The sequence below is a fragment of the Theropithecus gelada genome, chromosome 4 (assembly GCF_003255815.1).
Source record: "Theropithecus gelada isolate Dixy chromosome 4, Tgel_1.0, whole genome shotgun sequence".
Taxonomy (NCBI): Eukaryota; Metazoa; Chordata; class Mammalia; order Primates; family Cercopithecidae; genus Theropithecus; species Theropithecus gelada.
This window is the reverse complement of record NC_037671.1, coordinates 19317032-19337242: the sequence shown is the minus strand read 5'-3', so window position 1 is coordinate 19337242 and position 20211 is coordinate 19317032. Positions and strand designations below refer to the sequence as shown.

Below are 20211 nucleotides of genomic sequence, written 5' to 3'. Positions count from 1 at the left end.
CATTCTTGCCTTCAAGCTTATCTCCTGCTGCCCCTCACGCCTGCCCCTCTCAGCTCACTCGCCCCAGATGCAGTGACTGAGATTTGGTTCCCCAGTGCTTTTCTGTTCCTTTCTTTCTTCTCATCTGAAAAATTCCTTTTCAACCATCAGGTCTCTCTATTATACTCCAGGAAACCTTCCCTGACCCTGAATACGGGATACATGGCCTGTTATGGGTTGAACTGGGTCCCCCCAAAAACTTGCATGTTGCCATCCTAACCCCTAGCATCTCAGAATATGGCCTTATTTGGAAACAGGGACAATGGACATGTCATCAGTTCAGATGAGGACATCCTGGAGGAGGGTGGCCCCTGATCCAAAAGGACTAGTATCCTCAGGAAAAGAGGAGGTTTGCACACAGACACACACACACAGGGAGGACGCCACAAGCTAAGGAACCAGCAGAAAGTCACAGAGAGGCCTGGAACAGATCCTTCCCTGGGGCCCTGAGAGACAGCATGGCCCCCCAACACCCTGATGTTGGGCTTCTCGTCTCCAGAATGGTGAGATACTGAAATTTAAGCCCCCAGTCTGTGGGGCTTTGCTACAACTGTTCTAGCAAGCTGTGGCCTGGCCTACGCTGTGCCCTAAAAGCTGCCTGCACATCCCTCGTCGGATGCACCACCCAACCTGCTCGTATGGCTTCTGCCTACCAGGCCTGCCACCCTCACTGTGGAATTTGTGGGCAGCAGAGCCTCTGTTTCTGCTGAATGTCACCACTGTGACCGCAGTGCCCAGCTCCTTCCCGTGCCCACAGGATGCTCAGTCAGTGGAAGAAGAGCAGCAAGGGTGCAGGAGGGCGTCCCAAGACACCCCGGCCCCCGCCCCCGGCCCCGACCCCCGACACCACCCCGGGCAGAGACTCACAGAGATGATGTGGCCCTGCAGGCCATGGGCGGAGTCAGCACACTCAATGACGGCGCTCAGCTGGGGGTACCCCACTCCTGTCTTGGTGCGGGTGGTGCACACAGAACCTGCACAGAGAAAGAAGTTGACCCCCGAAGAGATGGTTATACATGAGAACACTGTGACATGAAATGTGTCCCCATCACCTTCGCAGCCCCACTCTAGTGACCAGGGTGAGCCTTTGTGGCAGAGGAGATGTGGGGAACGGGCTGCCCACCTGCACGCCGGAGGTCGCTGTAAACCACACCGCCTGGTCATGTACCCCTTCAGTCCTCATCACTGTCACTGGCTGATGTCCCAGACATCGCCTTCCCCTCTACCATGCACCTGTCACTGCCACTCCTCCCTGTGGCATCGGCTCCCGTGCAGTGGCCAAGCACTGATCTTTCCACACTTAAATGCCTACTTCTTTCCACCTTTCCACAAATCTACACTCTGCTTTAAACAGCCTCTCACAATCCTCCCACAGCCTCGCAGCTTCTTTACCTTCAAACTTTGTCAAATGACTCACCTCTTTTAAGTCTCACTGCCTGGACTGTAAAATGCAAAGAGAAACACAATCTCCTGGGGTTGTGACAGAGGGCAGATGGCACAGGGAGGGGTACCTCTTGGCCCAGGGCCTGGCCTGCAGCAACCACACCCTTCACACCCTCACCTGCTCTCACTCAGCTCTGTGCTCCACAGGGCCCAGCTGCTTGTCCATCTCCCTCCTGGCTGCCCCGCCTCACGTCCCTTGCAGCCCAGCCGGAGGTTCACTTCCAGGGCAGGGCTCACACCAGCACCCTCCTGCCTGCCTGTGCCACAGTCAGCCCCAGTCTTGGTGGTTCTCCCAGTTAGGTCCAGGCCAAGTCACACTCTGACCTTTTTATCATACCTCCCCTTATTCAAGCTTCCCAGTGCCCCCGCAGCACCCCACTTTACCCAGATCAGCAGAATCCAGCTCCACCTGCTCCCCTCCCTCCCCACTGCTTCTCCAGTGGGGCAAGTTTCTTCCCACCATAGGGACTCTGGACACAATGTTCTCTCTCTCGGACACTCCCCTCTGTACCAGCCGCCCAGCCAACCCCTTCTCATCTTTCCAGCTTCTTCTTAAATGTCACTGCCCCAGGGGAGTTGTTCATCGCAGTTTCAAAAAGAGGCATTTCAATCAGGATCTGTGTGAGAATGTTAAGGGTCTGTCTTCTCTACTGGGTGGTCGGCTCCATGGACATTCACTGTTGTTATCAGGTGCTGAGAACACAGCCTCGTATATAATAAGGCACTATAAATAGTCACTGAAAGAATGTGTGGACTCAAGAATGAATGAGTCACCCACATCCCTCTCTGCACTGCCACTCACTCAGACCCTCCCGGATGTCTTGTGTGCATGAGAGGGCGCTCTGAGGACAGGGTAAAGGTAGACGTGAACTCCTCCCTCCCACCAGACCCAGGGGTGGGATGCTTTGAGGCCCAACCTCCTCTCTGGCTCCCGGCCACCACTACCTTGTAGGATGCTAATTTCTGTCAGGGGTCTTTAGGGACAAGATCAGACAGAGAAACATGTCTGTGTTCCCCAGGCCTGGATTTAGCAGAGAAACCAGGAGAGACAGGGCAAGCCCCTCTCCTGCATCAGCTGTGGGGCAGAGTCCACGGAAGTCCTGTAGCTCCCTGTGTCCTGCTATATGTCACTCACAGTCCCGGAGCCAACAAGTCTCATTCCCACGAAGGCGCCTTCCCTCCGCCCTGCAACCGGAGGTTGTGCAGAATAAGAGGTTTAACCCCTGGTTCAGCCTCGGCTTTTCTCCTCCTCTCCCATTCAATTGCTAGATCCGGGGGTGAGGGCCTCAGCTGCAGTAGGCCTGGGGCTCTGATCATAGTGAGGGCCCTATAAAGGGTAGACCAGTTGCCTTTCTTGGGAACAGCCAAGAAAGAAACTTTAAATAAGGCACAGGCGGTTTTGATTAACAGCCAGGTGAAAAAAGTTGGCACATATTTTCTCCTGACTAGAGGGGCAGGGAATCCATTTCTGATGCTTTTTTCCCAGTTCCCAGGGGTTGCTCAATAATGAATGAAATCTATCAATCAATAGACATCCAGTACTGCTATCATTTAGATATGTAATATGCAATGTTTTTACCATAAAGAATGTGTGAGACTTAAATATGGTCTCCAAACAATTTAAAGAAGTAGCTCCCATGCATCAGGCTCAGAGAAGGCCCCTTGTTCTCTTTAGTCACATCTGTTCTACACAGACAGCCAGAGGGGTGGGGAGAGATAGTGAGAGCAAAAGGACAATACAGCTTCTGGGAAAATAGAATGCAGACACAAAGATGTGCAAGAAAACAAGTGTAGTAAATGCTTGAGATCACATCTAGAAAAGCTTTGAGAAGGCCGGGCATGGTGGCTCACACCTGGAATTCCAGCACGTTGGGAGGCCAAGGCGGGCGGATCACCTGAGGCCAGGAGTTCGAGACCAGCCTGGCCAACATGGTAAAACCCCGTCTCTACTAGAAGTACAAAAAATTAGCCGGGTGTGGTGGCGCATGCCTGTAATCCCAGTTACTCGGGAGGCTGAGGCAGAAGAATCACATGAACCTGGGAGGCGGAGGTTGCAGTGAGCCGAGATCGCACCACTGTACCCCAGCCTGGGCAACAGAGCAACACTGTCTCAAAAAGAAAAAGAAAAAAAAAAAAAAGCTTTGAGAGCCAAGAAGCTTCTCACACACCTTCACATCCTATAGAGCACCCGCCCAACACAATGGGAGCTAGCAAACACTCAATACATATTTCCTTTTTTTTTTTTTTTCCTTGAGACAGGGTCTTGCTCTATCACCAACACTGGAGTGCAGTGGCACGATCTTGGCTGACTGCAGCCTTCACCTCCCAGGATCAGGTGATCCTCCCACCTCAGCCTCCCAAGTAGCTGAGACTACAGGTGCACGCCACTGTGCCTGACTACTTTTTAATTTTTATCTTGTATTTTTAGTAGAGACAGGGTTTCACCATGTTGCCCAGGCTGATCTCGAACTCCTGGGCTCAAGCAATCCACCCACCTTGGCCTCCCAAAGTGCTGGGATTACAGGCGTGAGCCACCGCATCAGGTCCATATTTCTGATTAAACAGGTGACTAGTGAGTGTCCCTGCCTTTGGGGAAAAAAAGAGTCTTCCTAGTTTATTAGCCTATTTTGTTCTATTATCAGTCTATCTATTACAGCCTGCCCTAAGAGGAGGCAGCCTGGCAAGGAAGAACAGGGCCTTATCCTTTCTGTCTTTTCAATAATGATAGATACTCAGTAAAGACCTCTTCCCACTTGCTCAGAATACATTATTAACTGGCTTAAACAAGTGGCAATATGAAAAACTTAACCTTGAAAATATCTCTGTATGTTAAAAGCTTGGCCATTTTTATGAATCTACAGGGCTCTTCTTCCTAATATTCTCTTCATACACATCCAATTCCCTCAGGCTGATCACGGAGCCAAGTCACAGCTCAACAGCATCTCCAGTGCCTCCCAGCTGTGCGTTTTCCCACAGATTCCTCTCATGTTGGGTTAGGTTTGCTTCCTTTTTTGGTAGTGTCATTTGGGTGTGAGATTCTTTTGAAAAATCTTTGCTGTTTTTTAGTCCCAAGTGAAAATGTGTATCTTCTTTCTTGCTCCTCAATGTTAGTGTCTGGTTAATAATGGATGTGCATGGATGAATTTAAAACATGGCAGCTCATCTTCATGCATGGCAAAGAGGGCAAGCAAACAGTAACTCTGCCCCATGAGAAAATGGCACCACCCATGACAAGGACAGAAGGTTCCACCTTGTTCTTCTGCTTAAGATGCCAATGGGTGGTCCTAAGAAAGCACGCCTGGGAGAAGAACATGGTCAAAAATCTACATCTAATATGTATCAGGTGAGGAGCCAAAGGTGATCATTACCTAGGCCATGGGTCAAGTTCAAATGTAGCCTCCTCACTGCAAGCTTATTTGCAATGTTTGGGGTCCTTCAAACCTTCACATAAACTGGAGTCATTCATGTTTATTAACTGTCTCTACAGATTCTTCACCTATCACTTTCCTCTTCAAGGTGCACGGGGTCATTAGTGAAATCTACGTTCTTTCCTTCCACATTGGTTCTGAAACCAAGCCTTCAGATTCTAACCACATCCAAGTTCATTCAGAAGGTCCCTGGGGGCATCAAAAAGCAGTTCAATAATACTTTGCATCAGGGGCTTCCCTGAGAAGCTCAGTGATGCTTCCAGAAAAAGCGTGCTTTAAATATCTGTGAGTGAGTCATTCGTGCATCCCCTTCTAGTGATCTCCAGTCCCCGCAAGCCCCAGATCCCATTCTTCCCCACACACGCCCTCTGCCATGCTCCTAACAAGTCTTACCTGGTCCAACTCCCACTTTGATGATATCTGCTCCGGAAAGAATAAGCTCTTCTACCATTTCTCCTGTCACCACGTTCCCTGCCTGAGACAGAAAGAATACAGCTCACGATCGTGAACTACTATTGCTGGTATAAAGGTGAGGAACTCCACACCCGAACATGAGGATGTGCACGTCCTAAAGCCACCACGCAGCTGGGGGACAAAAAAGGAACACAGAATTTCATACCTGGAGACCACTTTTGGGAAAGGCCCCTTGGGTGAGCTGGTGGCATGAGAAGATACAGCATTATATGATTTAAGAACTAGAAGAGACCTTAGAATGGCCAGGTCAGGGCTTTTCAGACATCTCAGCAATCAACAACAACAACAAAAATCTTAGAGGCGGCTGGGCGCATTGGCTCACTCCTGTAATCCCAGCACTTTGGGAGGCTGAGGCAGGTGGATCATGAGGTCAAGAGATCGAGACCATCCTGGCCAACATGGTGAAACCCCATCTCTACTAAAAATACAAAAATTAGCTGGGCCTGGTGGTGCGTGCCTGTAGTCCCAGCTACTCCGGAGGCTGAGGCAGGACAATCGCTTGAACCCGGGAGGCAGAGGTTGCAGTGAGCCAAGATCGCGCCACTGCACTCCAGCCTGAACGACAGAGCGAGACTTTGTCTCCAAAAAAAAAAAAAAAAAAAATCTTAGAGGGACCCCAAATATGAAAAGTCAGCAATGAAACACTCTCTTGGTAATTAAAATCTTTAGTGTTGGGCAAAAAAATGTTTCACAGTTTGCAAAACCCCTGAAGAATCTCTGTGGAACCCCCGAGAGTCAGAATTAGAAAAACACAGTTAAGAAAATAGAAGTGTGCCCCATTCTCTAGGGCTGGGATTCCCATCTAGACAGGAAAGGGCAGATGAGCCCTCATGGACCACGTAGCATCTGCACGTGCTCAGTTTGCAGAACATGAAACTTTGGCCTAAGAATAAACACACAAGCCTCCAGGAAGTGGCAGAATCTATCAAACAGAAGGCTGGGTCTGGTTTGGAAATAGTACAAGTTCTTTCACTGCAGGAGTCTAGGAGTGCAAAAATAGCCCTTTTTATTACAACTCACTGCCCTGTGGATTCTTCAGCCAGTATATAGGATACTTGGCAAGATGCCCTGGCTGAGTTTTCACAACTGTGCAAAGTCATATTTTGCAAAATGAATCCTTACTCATTCCACTCATGTTTTTTGCACTGAAGTCCAAGTGTCTTCCCTCTGAATTGTTTCCCAAGGGAATTGCTGAATTGCTTCCCAGAGGGAATTTTTCTTTTTTAACGTAGACAAAGTGACTTTTAACTTCATATAAAAGGATGTGGGGAAAAGGTGATGAGGAAGGCTCAAAGCTTTAATCCAAACAGCAGCTGACAATGGAAAAATCACAGATGGCCCAGAAAGAGGACTACAGGTAGATTAAAGAATTAAAGTTATACTCCCCAAAAGTGAAAAAACGTAAGGCAGAGCCGTCTACATAAAAACTAAAAACTTGGCCAAGTGCAGTGGCTCACGCCTATAATCACAGCACTTGGGAGGCTGAGGTAAGTGGACTGCTTGAGCCCAGGAGTTCGAGACCAGCCTGGGCAACATAGTGAAACCCCGTTTCCATGTAAAAAAAAAAAAAAAGAAAAAAAACTTACATATACATAAACACAGATATTCATACAATCAGCAAATACCCAGGTAGAGAAAAATATCTACGATTTTGACAAAGGGTAACATATGTAAGAGCTCTTAACATAATAAGAGCTCTTACAAACCTGTAAGAAAAAAGCTAACACCTCACAGAGTAAGTGCCAAAAAGACATGAACACACTACTGAAAGAAATAAAAGTGGCTAAGAAAAATGGAAAAAGTGTTCAACCTCCCGAATAACCAAATGTAAACTAAGGTACCAATGAGGTACTACTTTTCACTTAACAAATTATCAACAGTTGTAAACAGTAAATACTAAAGAGAAAACATCAGACGGAATCTCTCTTTCTTCTGGGAAAATTTATCGTAGTATGTTTTCCCAGAAAGCAATTTGTCCATATAAAAGAAATATGCACTTCTTTGTATTCAATAATTCTTCTAAGGTTCTCTCCCAAGCCAAGGAAATAATCATAAGGGTGGACAATCATTTAACTACAAAGATGTATTCTCTATAACAGTGCAGAACTGTAAATACATTCCCCAAAATGGAATGATCCAACAGTGTATGACCCATCCATGTGATGTTTTTAAGAGTGTTTTTTTGTTTGTTTTTTGTTTTGTTTTGCTTTTGAGACGGAGTCTTGCTCTGTCACCCAGACTGGAGTGCAGTGGCATGATCTCACTGCAATCTCCGCCTTCTGGGTTCAAGTGATTCTCCTGCCTCAGCCTCCCTAGTAGCTGGTATTACAGGAACACTCCCCACTGTCCAGCTCATTTTTGTATTTTTAGTAGAGACGGGGTTTTGCCAAGTTGGCCAGGCTGGTCTTGAACTCCCGACCTCAGGTGATCTGCCCACCTTGGCCTCCCAAAGTGCTGCAATTATAGGTGTGAGCCACCACACCCAGCCTAAGAGTGGTTTAACAGCGTGGGGAAAATGCTTAAATGCTTTTAGTATAATGTTGGGAGAAATAGAATCTCGATTTTGTTATTAAAAAAGTATGTGTGAGTATGAAAAAATATACCAAAATGCTAACAGATGATGTCTAGGTGAAGAGATGATCTAACTTTTATTATTTTCTTCTTTAATCTTTTCTGGATTTTATACTAGGAAGTGTGTTACTTTTATAATTAAATGGGGGCAGAAGTGTTTAGTTTTGTTTTTTAAAGTGCGAGGAACAGCATGAGCTCTGTCCCTGAGACAGACCCTAACAGGAGCCTAAGAAGCAGGGCGCGAGCTCCAGTTCTTCCCCAGTGGCTGACTCACTAAACAACCAAATCAAACCACAAAAACTTTAGAGAAGCTACTCGAAGCCCACCACACATTTTCTTTTCTTTTATTTTTGAGACAGTCTCATTCTTGTCTCCCAGGCTGGAGTGTAGAGGCACAAACATGGCTTGCTGCAGCCTGAACATCCCTGGCTCAAGAGATTCTCCTGTCTCAGCCTCCCAAGTAGCTGGGATTACAGGCATGTGCCACCACGCCTGGCTAATTTTTGTATTTTCTGTAGAGACAAGAGTTTCGCCTTGTTGCCTAGGCTGGTCTCAAGCTCCTGAGCTCAAGCAGATCTGCCTGCCTCAGCCTCCCAAAGTGCTGGGATTACAGGTATGAGCCACCGCACCCAGCCACAATTTCATTTTCAATGTGGATTTCTTTTCCCCAATCTGGCGCCATCTATGAACCATTTTATTTTTAAGGGGCTACTTTAGACAAATTAATTCAAGTCAGCTCACCATAGACATACCAGGTACAACCAGGTAAAGTCAAAGTAAGTTCTACTTACTTAATTATTTATTTTTAAAACAGAGATAGGGTCTTGCTATGTTGCCCAGGCTGGTCTCTAACTCCTGGCCTCAAGTAATCCCCCTACCTCTGCCTCCCAAAGTGCTGGGATTACAGGCATGAGCCACCTCAACTGGCCAAAGTCAGTTTAAAAACATCAAGAAGACTGACACCACTTTAGTAACCAGAAGCTTGTGCAAATCTCTCTCCAACCCATCAGCTACCTGTGTGGCTGCTGAATCTGTCCACGGTCCAAATGTGGTCACTGCTACTGTGTGGAAAAACCCAAAGTGATTATGAAATGCCTCAACCATGAGGCACAGCACAGCAAGAATGCTGCCAGGAGGACGGGGAAGTTTCCATCGGGAGGAACAAAAAGCTGTCAATTCAAGTTTGAAATCGAGAAGGGCAAAATAAGGGAAAAGAGGAAAAGTCCAAATCAGAAATGAGAATACGACAGGAGTGCGGTCAGGCTTTAGTGAAGTCCCTGGTGTGCCGTCAAGCAGCCTCTGGGAATGGGGTGTGATAACCGGGGCCAGGAAGCAGCTGGTCAGGGTGATTAAGTGAGGAGTCTCCTTTATCTTGTCACGAAGCACCTTGGGTGTGGAGTGGAGGACTGTCAGAATGGGACTGTGTGTAGCAGCACAGCAGGCTCAGTCACCCAGGCAGTTCATGCACGTTCATTTCTTGGGCAGCCATGACAACATGGAACCAATGAACCCTTGTCCAGAGCACTGAAGCAGGCAGACGGAGGTTTCTGCCAGTCAACCCCTCTTCCTAGGGAAGCCAAGAATGTTTCGGGCTCCCCCATGCTCTAGAAGGCAACAACTGCTCCTCTGTGTCAAGGAGAGGTTGAAGGTCGTGGAAGAGACAAAAAAGTAGCCAAGTCAAGACTTCAACTACTTTTGTACCATTTTTTTAAAAGTTGGTATGGTCTGAATGTTTACGTCCCTCCAAAATTAATGTGTTGACATCTTTACCCTCAAGGTGGTGATATTAGCAGGTGGGGATTTGGGGAGGTGATTAGGTAGGTCATGGGGGCGGAGCCCTCAACAATGGGATTAGTGCCCTTCTTTTTTTTTTTTTTTTTTTTTTGAGACGGAGTCTCGCTCTGTGGCCCAGGCTGGAGTGCAGTGGCTGGATCTCAGCTCACTGCAAGCTCTGCCTCCCGGGTTCACGCCATTCTCCGGCCTCAGCCTCCCGAGTAGCTGGGACTACAGGCGCCCGCCACCTCGCCCGGCTAGTTTTTTGTATTTCTTAATAGAGACGGGGTTTCACCGTGTTAGCCAGGATGGTCTCGATCTCCTGACCTCGTGATCCGCCCGTCTCGGCCTCCCAAAGTGCTGGGATTACAGGCTTGAGCCACCGCGCCCGGCCGATTAGTGCCCTTCTAAAAGAGGCCTGAGAGAGATCCACACGAGGCGACAATGAAAAGACAGCCATCTATGTATAAGCCAGGAAGCGGGCCCTCACCAGATACGGAATCTGCCTTGATATTGGACTCCCTAGCCTCCAGAACTGTGAAAATAAACTTCTGATTTGTATTTTTATTTATTTATTTTTGAGACAGGGTCTCACTTTGTTGCCCAGGCTGAAGTGCAATGGCGCAATCACAGCTCACTGTAACCTCAATTTCCCAGGCTCAGGTGATCCTCCCACCTCAGCCTCCCAAGTAGCTGGGACTACAGGCATGTGACACCACGCCCAGCTAGTGTTTTGTATTTTTAGTAGAGATGGGGATTCTCCATGTTGGCGAGGCTGGTCTCAAACTCCTGGGCTCAAGCAATCTGCCTGCCTCAGCCTCCCAAAGTGGTAGCATTACAGGTATGGGCCACCACACCAGGCCAACTACTGATTTTTATAATATAAGCTATTCAGTTTATGGTATCTTGTTACTGCAGCCTGAACAGAATGACAAAAGTTCTCTGGGCAAAAATAAAAACAAAAACTGCTTTGCCCCAATTTTTCCAGCTTTTCTTTAGGCCTCAACATCTATGGCAAAATAAGTTCAGAAAGATCTGGGGTCAAATGCTGGACCTCCCTCATTACTTGGTACTTCTGAGCAAATCACTTCAACTCAGAGTCTCCATTTATCCTGCTATAAAATGGGGGTGGATGCACCCACTTTAATCCTTAAAAGATTTACAAAGGAAGTTCTCTCAAATTTTGAGCACAGGGCCCAGCTCTTGGTGGTGCTTTACAAATGTTAGTCCCTCCACTTAAGAGTGCTTTCTGTTTATTGCTCCTTTACCCATTCTTTTTAGTTTTTTTGTAATTGTGGTCAAATACACATAACATAAAATGTACTAGGTACAAATTTTACATATAGAAAATAAAAATAAAATTTTTGTTTTAATTTTTTTTAAATTTTTACATGAAGGTACTTAGTGCCACTGAGCTGTACACCTAAAAATTTTATTTTAAATTATTTAATACAAAATTTATTTGTTAATAAATAAGTTTTTAGCTGTACAGTTCAGGGGCATTAAGTACATTCACACTGTTGCACAACCAACACCATTATCCATCTCTGGAACTTTTTAAACATCCCAAATTGAAATTCTGTACCCATTAAACAGTAGCTTCTTCACCCACTTTTTACTAGTTTTTCTGGGGTCCTCTGGCAAGAAAAATCCTTTCCATGGGATGGTAACAGGCAAGGGTTGGCAAACAGGTAGCAGGTGGCTAGATTTGGCCCACAGGCTGTGATGTGCCAACCCCTAACATAAAAAGAGAAATATCGCCAGGCATGGTGGCTCACGCCTATAATCCCAACACTTTGAGAGGCCGAGGCAGGTGGGTCACCTGCGGTCAGGAGTTCGAGACCAGCCTGGCCAACATGGTGAAACCTCGTCTCTACTAGAAATACAAAAATTAACCAGGTGCGCTACTCAGGAGAATCACTTGAACCTGGGAGGCAGAGGTTGCAATGAGCCGAGGTCGTGCCACCACACTCCAGCCTGGGCAACAGAGTGAGACTCCGTATCAACAATAACAAGGACAACAACAACAAAATGGAGTATCAACCCCACTGACTGCTCCCAAGCACATGGAAAATGTCCCACTACCTGCCGGTGGAAACATAGTTGATATCAAGGCAATAGCCACGTTAAACTGAGTTTATTATGTGACTCTTCAGAGATTACATCACCTTCCTAGCTTTCAGCTATGGTTCCAGAAAGTGGGTGAATACAGAAAATCCAGGGAACACAGCCTGAGAGGTACTCTCAGCCATACACACCCCTTGTACCTCAGGGGAGGCACACTCAACTGGTGAAGCCCCAGACCTGCCCCAAGCTTTCAAGAACATTCAAAGGATGTGTCCGTCTCTCTGTGAAGAGGTATAGAGTGGAAATGTCTCCGTGTGGCTCAGAACGTTAAGAACGTGGGCAGGCCAATGAGCCACCAGTCACGCATGGAAACATCAGGGTCCAGGCGTGGAAATCTAGCCCATGGCTCCCGGAGATCTGCCCCAAGCGGCTGACACGGCATTGCCCCAGTGGAGTAGAGCTTGGCCTCTATCTAATCTTAACAGATTAGATCTCAAGGACCTATTTCCTCCAGACCAGGTCAGAAAGAGCCACCAGCACAAAAACACTTCCCAGAGCCAACACAGGGACCTCCAAGTCCCAGTGTGTCCAGAATTGGTTCCTTCCGGTGGGTTCTTGGTCTTGCCAATTTCAGGAATGAAGCTGCAGACCCTGGCAGTGAGTGTTACAGTTCTTGAAGATGGTGTGTCCAGAGTTTGTTCCTTCAGATGTTTGGATGTGTCTGGAGTTTCTTCCTTCTGGTGGGTTTGTGGTCTCGCTGACTTCAGGAGTGAAGCCGCAGACCTTCTCAGTGAGTGTCACAGCTCTTAAAGGTGGTGCATCCGGAGTTGTTCATTCTTTACAGTAAGTGTTACAGCTCTTAAAGGTGGTGCGTCTCGAGTTGTTTGTTCCTCCAGGTGGGTTCGTGGTCTTGCTGACTTCAGGAGCGAAGCTGCAGACCTTCACGGTGAGTGTTACAGCTCTTAAAGGTGGCGCACCCAGAGTTGTTCATTCCTCCTGGTGCGTTCGTGGTCTCGCTGACTTCAGAAGTGAAGCTGCAGACCTTCGCGGTGAGCGTTACAGCTCATAAAGACTGCAGACATAAAGATAGTGCAGACCCGGCTGGGCACGGTGGCTCAAGCCTGTAATCCCAGCACTTTGGGAGGCTGAGACGGGTGGATCACGAGGTCAGGAGATCGAGACCATCCTGGCTAACACGGTGAAACCCCGTCTCTACTAAAAAATACAAAAAACCAGCCGGGCATGGTGGCGGGCGTCTGTAGTCCCAGCTACTCGGCAGGCTGAGGCAGGAGAATGGGGTAAACCCGGGAGGCGGAGCTTGCAGTGAGCTGAGATCCGGCCACTGCACTCCAACCTGGGCGACATAGCCAGACTCCATCTTAAAAAAAAAAATAGTGCAAACCCAAAGAGTGAGCAGCAGCAAGATTTATTACAAAGAGCAAAAAAACAAGCCTTCACTGTGTGGAAGAGGACCTGAGTGGGTTGCCACTGCTGGCTCAGGTGGCCAGCTTTTATTCCCTTATTTGGCCCCACCCATATCCTGCTGATTGGTCCATTTTACAGAGCGCTGATTGGTCCATTTTACAGAGTGCTGATTGGTGCATTTACAAACCTTTAGCTAGACATAGAGTGCTGATTGGTGCATTTTAACAGAGTGCTGATTGGTGCATTTACAATCCTTTAGCTAGACACAGAGTGCTGATCGGTGCATTTACAAACCTTTAGCTAGACACAGAGTACTGATTGGTGCAATTACAATCCTCTAGCTAGACAGAAAAGTTCTCCAAGTCCCCACTCGACCTAGAAAGTCCAGCTGGCTTCACCTCTCACCAGCAAGACTGAGTTGGTGGCATGTGGGGGACAATAGCAAAAAATCGCAGGCCCAGGCAAGCCACCTGGCCCTGAATGCCAGATCCAGCTCTCACTGGTGGTGTAACCCTCAGAAGGCTCCTTGAGCTGTCTAGGACTAAGTTTCACGTCAACAAAAGTAGGCGCTATTATCTCTACTCAAAGATTTGTTATTATAAAAGAAGTTCTGGCCAGGTATGGTGATTCATGACTGTAATTTCAGCACTTTAGGAGGCAGAGGTAGGAGGATTGCTTGAAGCTGGGAGTTTGAGATCAGCCTGGGCAACACTGCAAGATTCTGTTTCTACATTTTTTTTTTTTTTAAAAAGAAGTGCCTACTGTGTGCTAGTGCCTTTTTCCACAGTACTGAGAATGTACCCCAAAACACATTACTCTCTTTCCTCCCTGAAAGCCACCAGGCAAATTGGCCACAGGACCTGGTATACTCTTCAATCAGCCAGCCCCTCAATATGACCTTTTCTGCCAAAGTTGTTCTCTAGAAATCCCTGCTTCTCCTACCTCTATGTGGCAAGGCTCATCTTAGGTGAAAGGCAAGAAAAAAAACCAGGAGAAACTGGGCACAGGGAGTGACAAGCCCTCACTCCTGGTGCAGAGGCCGGGAACTGCCAGCTTCTGCCTGGAACGTTTGCAAGCATCCTTTCTGTTCACTGTATTGTAATGATCGTAATAACACTCCATTCCATAACACTCAGTCCTCATATTACATCATTCAGTTCCAAAACACTGGATAAATGTGAATGCGTCTTCACTATGCCTCCAAAAGCCATAAGAGAAATTATGTTTCAAAAACACCAAAAACCAAGGACATAAAAGTACTGGAGGTTTCCAAATGAATCACAGATTGCAAGGGTCACTGCAGGCATAGAGGAGCTTAAGAATAAACACCTACCTTGCCAAAGTCTCCTGTTCATTGCTGGGGAAACCAGTAAGAGCAATGAAAACATACCCCTGGGCCAGCCAGCCAGCAGGTGCTGGAGAGGGTCTTGCTGTTGGTGGCTTCCCAGACAGCTGTGGGAACCCTGAACCAATCTCTTCCCTCCCAGTTAACTCCCCCATAGCAACTCCTAAGTTCTACACTGGTAACGACACCCTTTCCCTCGTCTTACCCAGCCCCCTCCTTCCTGCACTTCCCTCCTTCCTGGTCTTTGTCCTTCCAGAGGCGACAGGCAGGCTCTCCAGACTGTCCAACAGGCAGCTTGCAGCTCTCAGCAGGCCCAGCTGTGAACTACACCCCACAGCAGCTCCAGTCTGGAGAACGCAATGGACAGCTTGGGAACACTAATGCATTTCCACTATCACTCGTCATTTTAAACAGTGACACACATTTTCTCTCTCTTCTTAAAACAAACCCCACATTACCCTCCATCTTTCTTCTCCATCTCTGACTCAGTTCTCAGAGCAGGTGCCCTTGATGACACTCACCAAAGATGAGCAACTGCTAGTGAAGGCGGCACTGTTATAAAACTGCATCCCATCTGAGCCCCAGAGTCATTCTCCAGCCACGAGGATCCTCAACCTCCTTTTCACAGGTGAGGAAAGTGAGATTCAGAAAGAATGCAACTTCCCCAGTGTGACTCAGCTCATGTGCCCACACTGATTTCTGGGGTGCTATGGGCTGAATGTTTGTGTCCCCCACAAATTCCTAGGCTGAAACTGAATCTTCAATCCAATGGCATTAGGAGGCGGGGCCTTTGGGAGGTGATTAGGTCATAAGGGTGCAGCCTTCATGAATGGGATTAGTGCCCTCACAAGAGAGGTTCCAAGGAGCCTGAATGCCTCTTCCACCGTATGAAGACGCAGCAAGAAGGCACCACCTATGAGGAACGGTGAAACCAGACACTACATCAGCCAACATCTTGATTTTGATTTCTGTCCAAAATCACAGAACTGTGAGCAATTACATTCTGTTGTTTATACACCAGTCGGTTTATGGTATTTTATGATGGCAGGCCAAACAGACAAAGAGCATTAAGGAGTGAGTTTAACAGTGATACAACCAGCTGGAAAGTAAAGAGAAGGAAAAAGAGCAAGTGAGGTATCTGGGAGATGATATTAAAGATTAGCTCCAGGAACCAAGGAATATATATACACAGCTGACATAAAGCAACGTGGTGAATCTCAAATATACTATCAAGAAAAAGAAGATCAAAAGATATAAAGGATTACCACTTATGGAACGTTTACCAGTTTATCATATTAATAAAGGCTATGATGAAGGATACAGATGAACAGCCTGATGAAGCGAGACATAGGGTGAGGTCTGGAAGAGTCCAGAGTGCAGGAGCTTCTGTCCCCACAGAGCTGGGGTCTGCCACCCTCCAGGCATGTAGACATGTTACTAGCCAGGAAGCTTTCAAAACCCCATACTTTGGGGGTTTCTATGAAGGCCTCATGAAGGAGGCATAATGGATTATTAACTTTACTTCCAGCCCTCTCCCCTCTCTGGAAAATGGAGGATGGGGCTGGAAGCTCCAAGCTTCTCATCATGGCTTGGTCTATCTGGTACCAACCCCCACACAAGAGCCCATTAAGAGTTGTCTTGTTAGGACAAGAGCAGCTCCACTGCTATCACCCAGGAAATCCCAAAGGATTTAGGAGCCATGTGTCAGGAGCCAGGGTCAAAGATCAAATATTAGAACAAAAGCTACTCCTACCACCCAGGAAATCCCAAGGGATTCAGAAGCTCTGTGCCAGGTGCTCTCATCACTCCGGAAATTACAAAGGTTCTAGAAGCTGTGTCAGCAACCAGGATCAAAGAGCAAATATTAGAACAAAAGATTCTCTGGGCACCGTTATCTACAAGGGTTTTAAGAGTTCTGTCTCAAGAACCAAGGGCTGAGGCCAATAAACACATATACATTTCCTACTATTTAATAGTGTTCAACAAACATCATCAAAAACAATGAAGTTGGCTGTTCTATTACAGAGAACACAGTGAATTTTTCTATTTCCCAACCCACTTCTAACACTGGTACAGCTGGTTGACCTTGGAACAATTCTTTTTTTTTTTTCTTTTTTTTGAGACAGTCTCACTCTGTCACCCAGGCTGGAGTGCAGTGGCGAGATCTCGGCTCACTGCCACCTCTGCCTCCCGGGTTCAAGCAATTCTCTGCCTCAGCCTCCTAAGTAGCTGGGATTACAGTTGCCTGCCACCACGCCTGGCTAATTTTTGTCCCTTTTTTTTTTTTTTAGTAGAGACAGGATTTCACCATCTTGCCCAGGCTGGTCTTGAACTCTTGACCTTGTGATCCACCCACTTCAGCCTCCCAAAGTGCTGGGATTACAGGTGTTAGCCACTGCGCCTGGCCAATTTTTTTTTTTTTTTTGGGGGGGGGACGGAGTCTCCCTCTGTTGCCCAGACTGGAGTGCAGTGGCGTGATCTTGGCTCACTGCAACCTCCAGCTCCTGGGTTCAAGAGATTCTCCTGCCTCAGCCTCCCGAGGAGCTGGGATTACAGGCACCCGCCACCATGCCAGGCTAATTCTTGTATTTTTAGTACAGACAGGGTTTCGCCATGTTGGCCAGGGTGGTCTCAAATTCCTGACCTCAGGTGATCCACCCACCTCGGCCTCCCAAAGTGCTGGGATTATGTAAGCCATTGCACCCGGCTGGAACAATTCTTGATCCTTTCTTCCTATGTGTTTGAAAAGCATAAAAATACTTAACAATCCTTGGAAGTCCTTTAACAGAAGACTTTACTCCGTAACAATTCCTTCCTCCCAACTTTCTTACAATGATGACATATATGAGAAGAAATGAGGTTCAAAATTCAAAAAACGAAGGGTTAAATTATCTAGTGGTCAATCAGTATGTGCCATCATAATTAGAATTAGCAAAACCTTGCCTAATTACAATACAGGTTTTTGCAAAAGCCCAAGTTGTACTCTAGAGCTTCTAAATCCCTTTTTCTGCCAATCCATCTTTCCCAAAAGTCACAAATCTACATTCTAACTAGTTAAGGTGCAAGTAATTAGGAAAATACAGGAAAAGTCAAGAAACAAAGCTCCTAGATAAAATATACCACCGACCGATTCGCCACTGATAGTAGACTGTCATGAAATGTTCGTATCATGGACTCCCAACTCCTACAGCAGAGTTTCCCGTTGGCAGTAGGGGTGGGACATGGAGGACCTACATATGTGACACTCAAACCCAGTCACATGTTTTCAATATTAAAAGACACTCTCTGTTAAGAAGTACTATAGACCCTTTTAAAGGTATCATATGGGGCCAGGTGCAGTGGCTCACACCTGTAATCTCAGCACTTTGGGAGATCAAGGTGGGCGGATCACCTGAGGTCAGGAGTTCAAGACCAGCCTGGCCAACACGGTGCAACCCAGTCTCTACTAAAAATACAAAAAATCAGCCAGGCATGGTGGCAGGCGCCTATAATCCCAGCTATCGGGAGGCTGAGGCACAAGAATCGCTTAAACCGGGGAGGCATAGGTTGCAGTGAGCTGACATCGCACCACTGCATTCCAGCCTGGGTGACAGAGTGAGACTCCTTCTCAAAAAAAAAAAAAAAAAAGGATCAGATAGTAAGAAACGTGATGATACTTAGGAAAAACTGGAGCCAACATCCTACGAAGTTGATGGGGATTTTATTATTTATAGAGGAAAGCTAGTTTTCAGATCTTCCACAGCAGCTACCTATCCTTACCCAAATGATGCTCAATTAATCTTTGACCAAAGAAGCACCAAAAGCTCTGAAGAGAATACAGCTCCCCTGACACATTGAACAACTCCCTCGTGGCTTCCCCATTTTGAGAATGTTCTACCGTAATATTCTACCGTACTTACCATAATGGTGTGTTCAGGAAATTTGGCACGGACGAGTTTCACGAATTCCACAAAATGTTCTGAATACCCATTGGCCACATCCAGGCAAATAAACTTAACCTGTGGCACAGCTTTCAAGACGCTGGTCATCTTTTCCAGATCGTTCTGCCCACTGCCGGAACTCACGGCTACGTGCTACACCAAAATAAACCAAGAAGACAGGCATGAACAGTAGCATTCAGATATCAGACCCTGCTCCATCTATGCACCTATTCTGGGACAGTACAACAACCCTTTTAGGTCTACCCTAATCAAATGCACAATGCACCTGCTCAAGACACATACAACAGCAGAGGTAAAAGGGATTCATTCATTAAATTATCTAAACTTTGGCCAGGCACGGTGGCTCATGCTGTAATCCTAGCACTTTGGGAGGCTAAGGCTGGCAGATCACCAGAGGTCAGGAGGTTGAGACCAGCCTGGCCAAGATGGTGAAACCCCGTCTCTACTAAGAATACAAAAATTAGCCAAGTGCGGTGGCTCATGCCTGTAATCCCAGCACTTTGAGAGGCTGAGGCAGGTGGATCACCTGAAGTCAGGAGTTCGAGACCAGCCTGGCCAACATGGTGAAACTCTCTACTAAAAGTACAAAAATTAGCCAGGCATGGTGGCAGGTGCCTGTAATCCCAGTTCCTCAGGAGGCTGAGGCAGGAGAATAGCTTGAACCCGGGGGGCAGAGGTTGCCGTGGGCCGAGATCGTGCCACTGCACTCCAGTCTGGGCAACACTCCAGTCTGGGCAACAGAGCGAGATTCCATCCCTCTCTGCCAAAAAAAAAAAAAAAAACTACCGGCATGACTGTGTCATATCAGGGAAACTCAAGGGAGGACAATGTACAAGAACTAGGAAGTTTCCAGGAAGGAGAAATGGCAATCAATTCAGGCTTCCCCACATGAAAGCTGTGGCCTTCACCCTAAGCGTCTTGCTTGGGGAGCAAGAGAGGGGAAGATGTCTGAAATGCCTCTGATAAACTCCTTTCTATTTTGAGTTTCACTCCCAATAAAATAATAGTGCAGCATGTGACGTAGTTTGGATATTGTCCTCACCCAAATTTCATGTTGAAATATGATCCCCAGTGCTGGAGGTGGGGCCTGGTGGGAGGTGTCTGGGTCATGGGGGTGGATCCCTTATGAATGGCTTGGGCCATCCCCTTGGTGATCTCTAGGTCTGAGTTCACAGGAGATCTGGTCATTAAAAGTGTGGGACCTCCCATCCTCTCTTTCTCTCTCTCTCCCACTTTGCCTTCCACCATGACTGGAAGCTTCCCGAGGCCTCGCCAATAGCAGATGGGTGGCGCTATGCTTCCTGTACAGCCTGCAGAACCATTAGCCAATTAGACCTCTTTTCTTATAAATTACCCAGTTTCAGGTATTTCTCTAAAGCAATGCAAGAACAGCCTAATACAGCACGCAAATCTCAACCTCTACACAGAACTGCGAATCTGTTTTCCTATTCAAGGGATAAAATTTCCCAAGGTGTGAAAACAAACAAGCCTGACGTAATCTTTCACAACTGCACTTGTACATTTTTTAATCTGAAGCCACCACATCCTCCCCTACAACACCCTTGTCCCTTAACTTCCACCAGTGCCCTGGCACCTCACACCTCTCCCTTCTCTGAACATCTGCCCCTTGGGAAAGGACTTGTTTTCACTAATTAATGCCTCAGTGAAACTAAGACATGGATTGTTTATATTTTAAACTCTTATC

At 47.0% G+C, this 20211-nt stretch overlaps 1 protein-coding gene across 3 annotated transcripts in view; it reads right to left on the bottom strand.

Annotated features, from left to right (window-relative positions):
* The window catches only part of GMPR (guanosine monophosphate reductase), a 48717-nt gene that overhangs the window by 14814 nt on the left and 13692 nt on the right, over positions 1-20211 (bottom strand). For all 3 annotated transcript variants that reach the window (XM_025381668.1, XM_025381670.1, XM_025381669.1), the window contains 3 exons: positions 18465-18638; positions 5304-5385; positions 907-1013 (listed from right to left, as the gene is read on the bottom strand). In XM_025381668.1, the coding sequence (XP_025237453.1) occupies positions 907-1013; positions 5304-5385; positions 18465-18638 (363 nt within the window). The remainder of the gene's footprint in view (positions 1-906; positions 1014-5303; positions 5386-18464; positions 18639-20211) is intronic.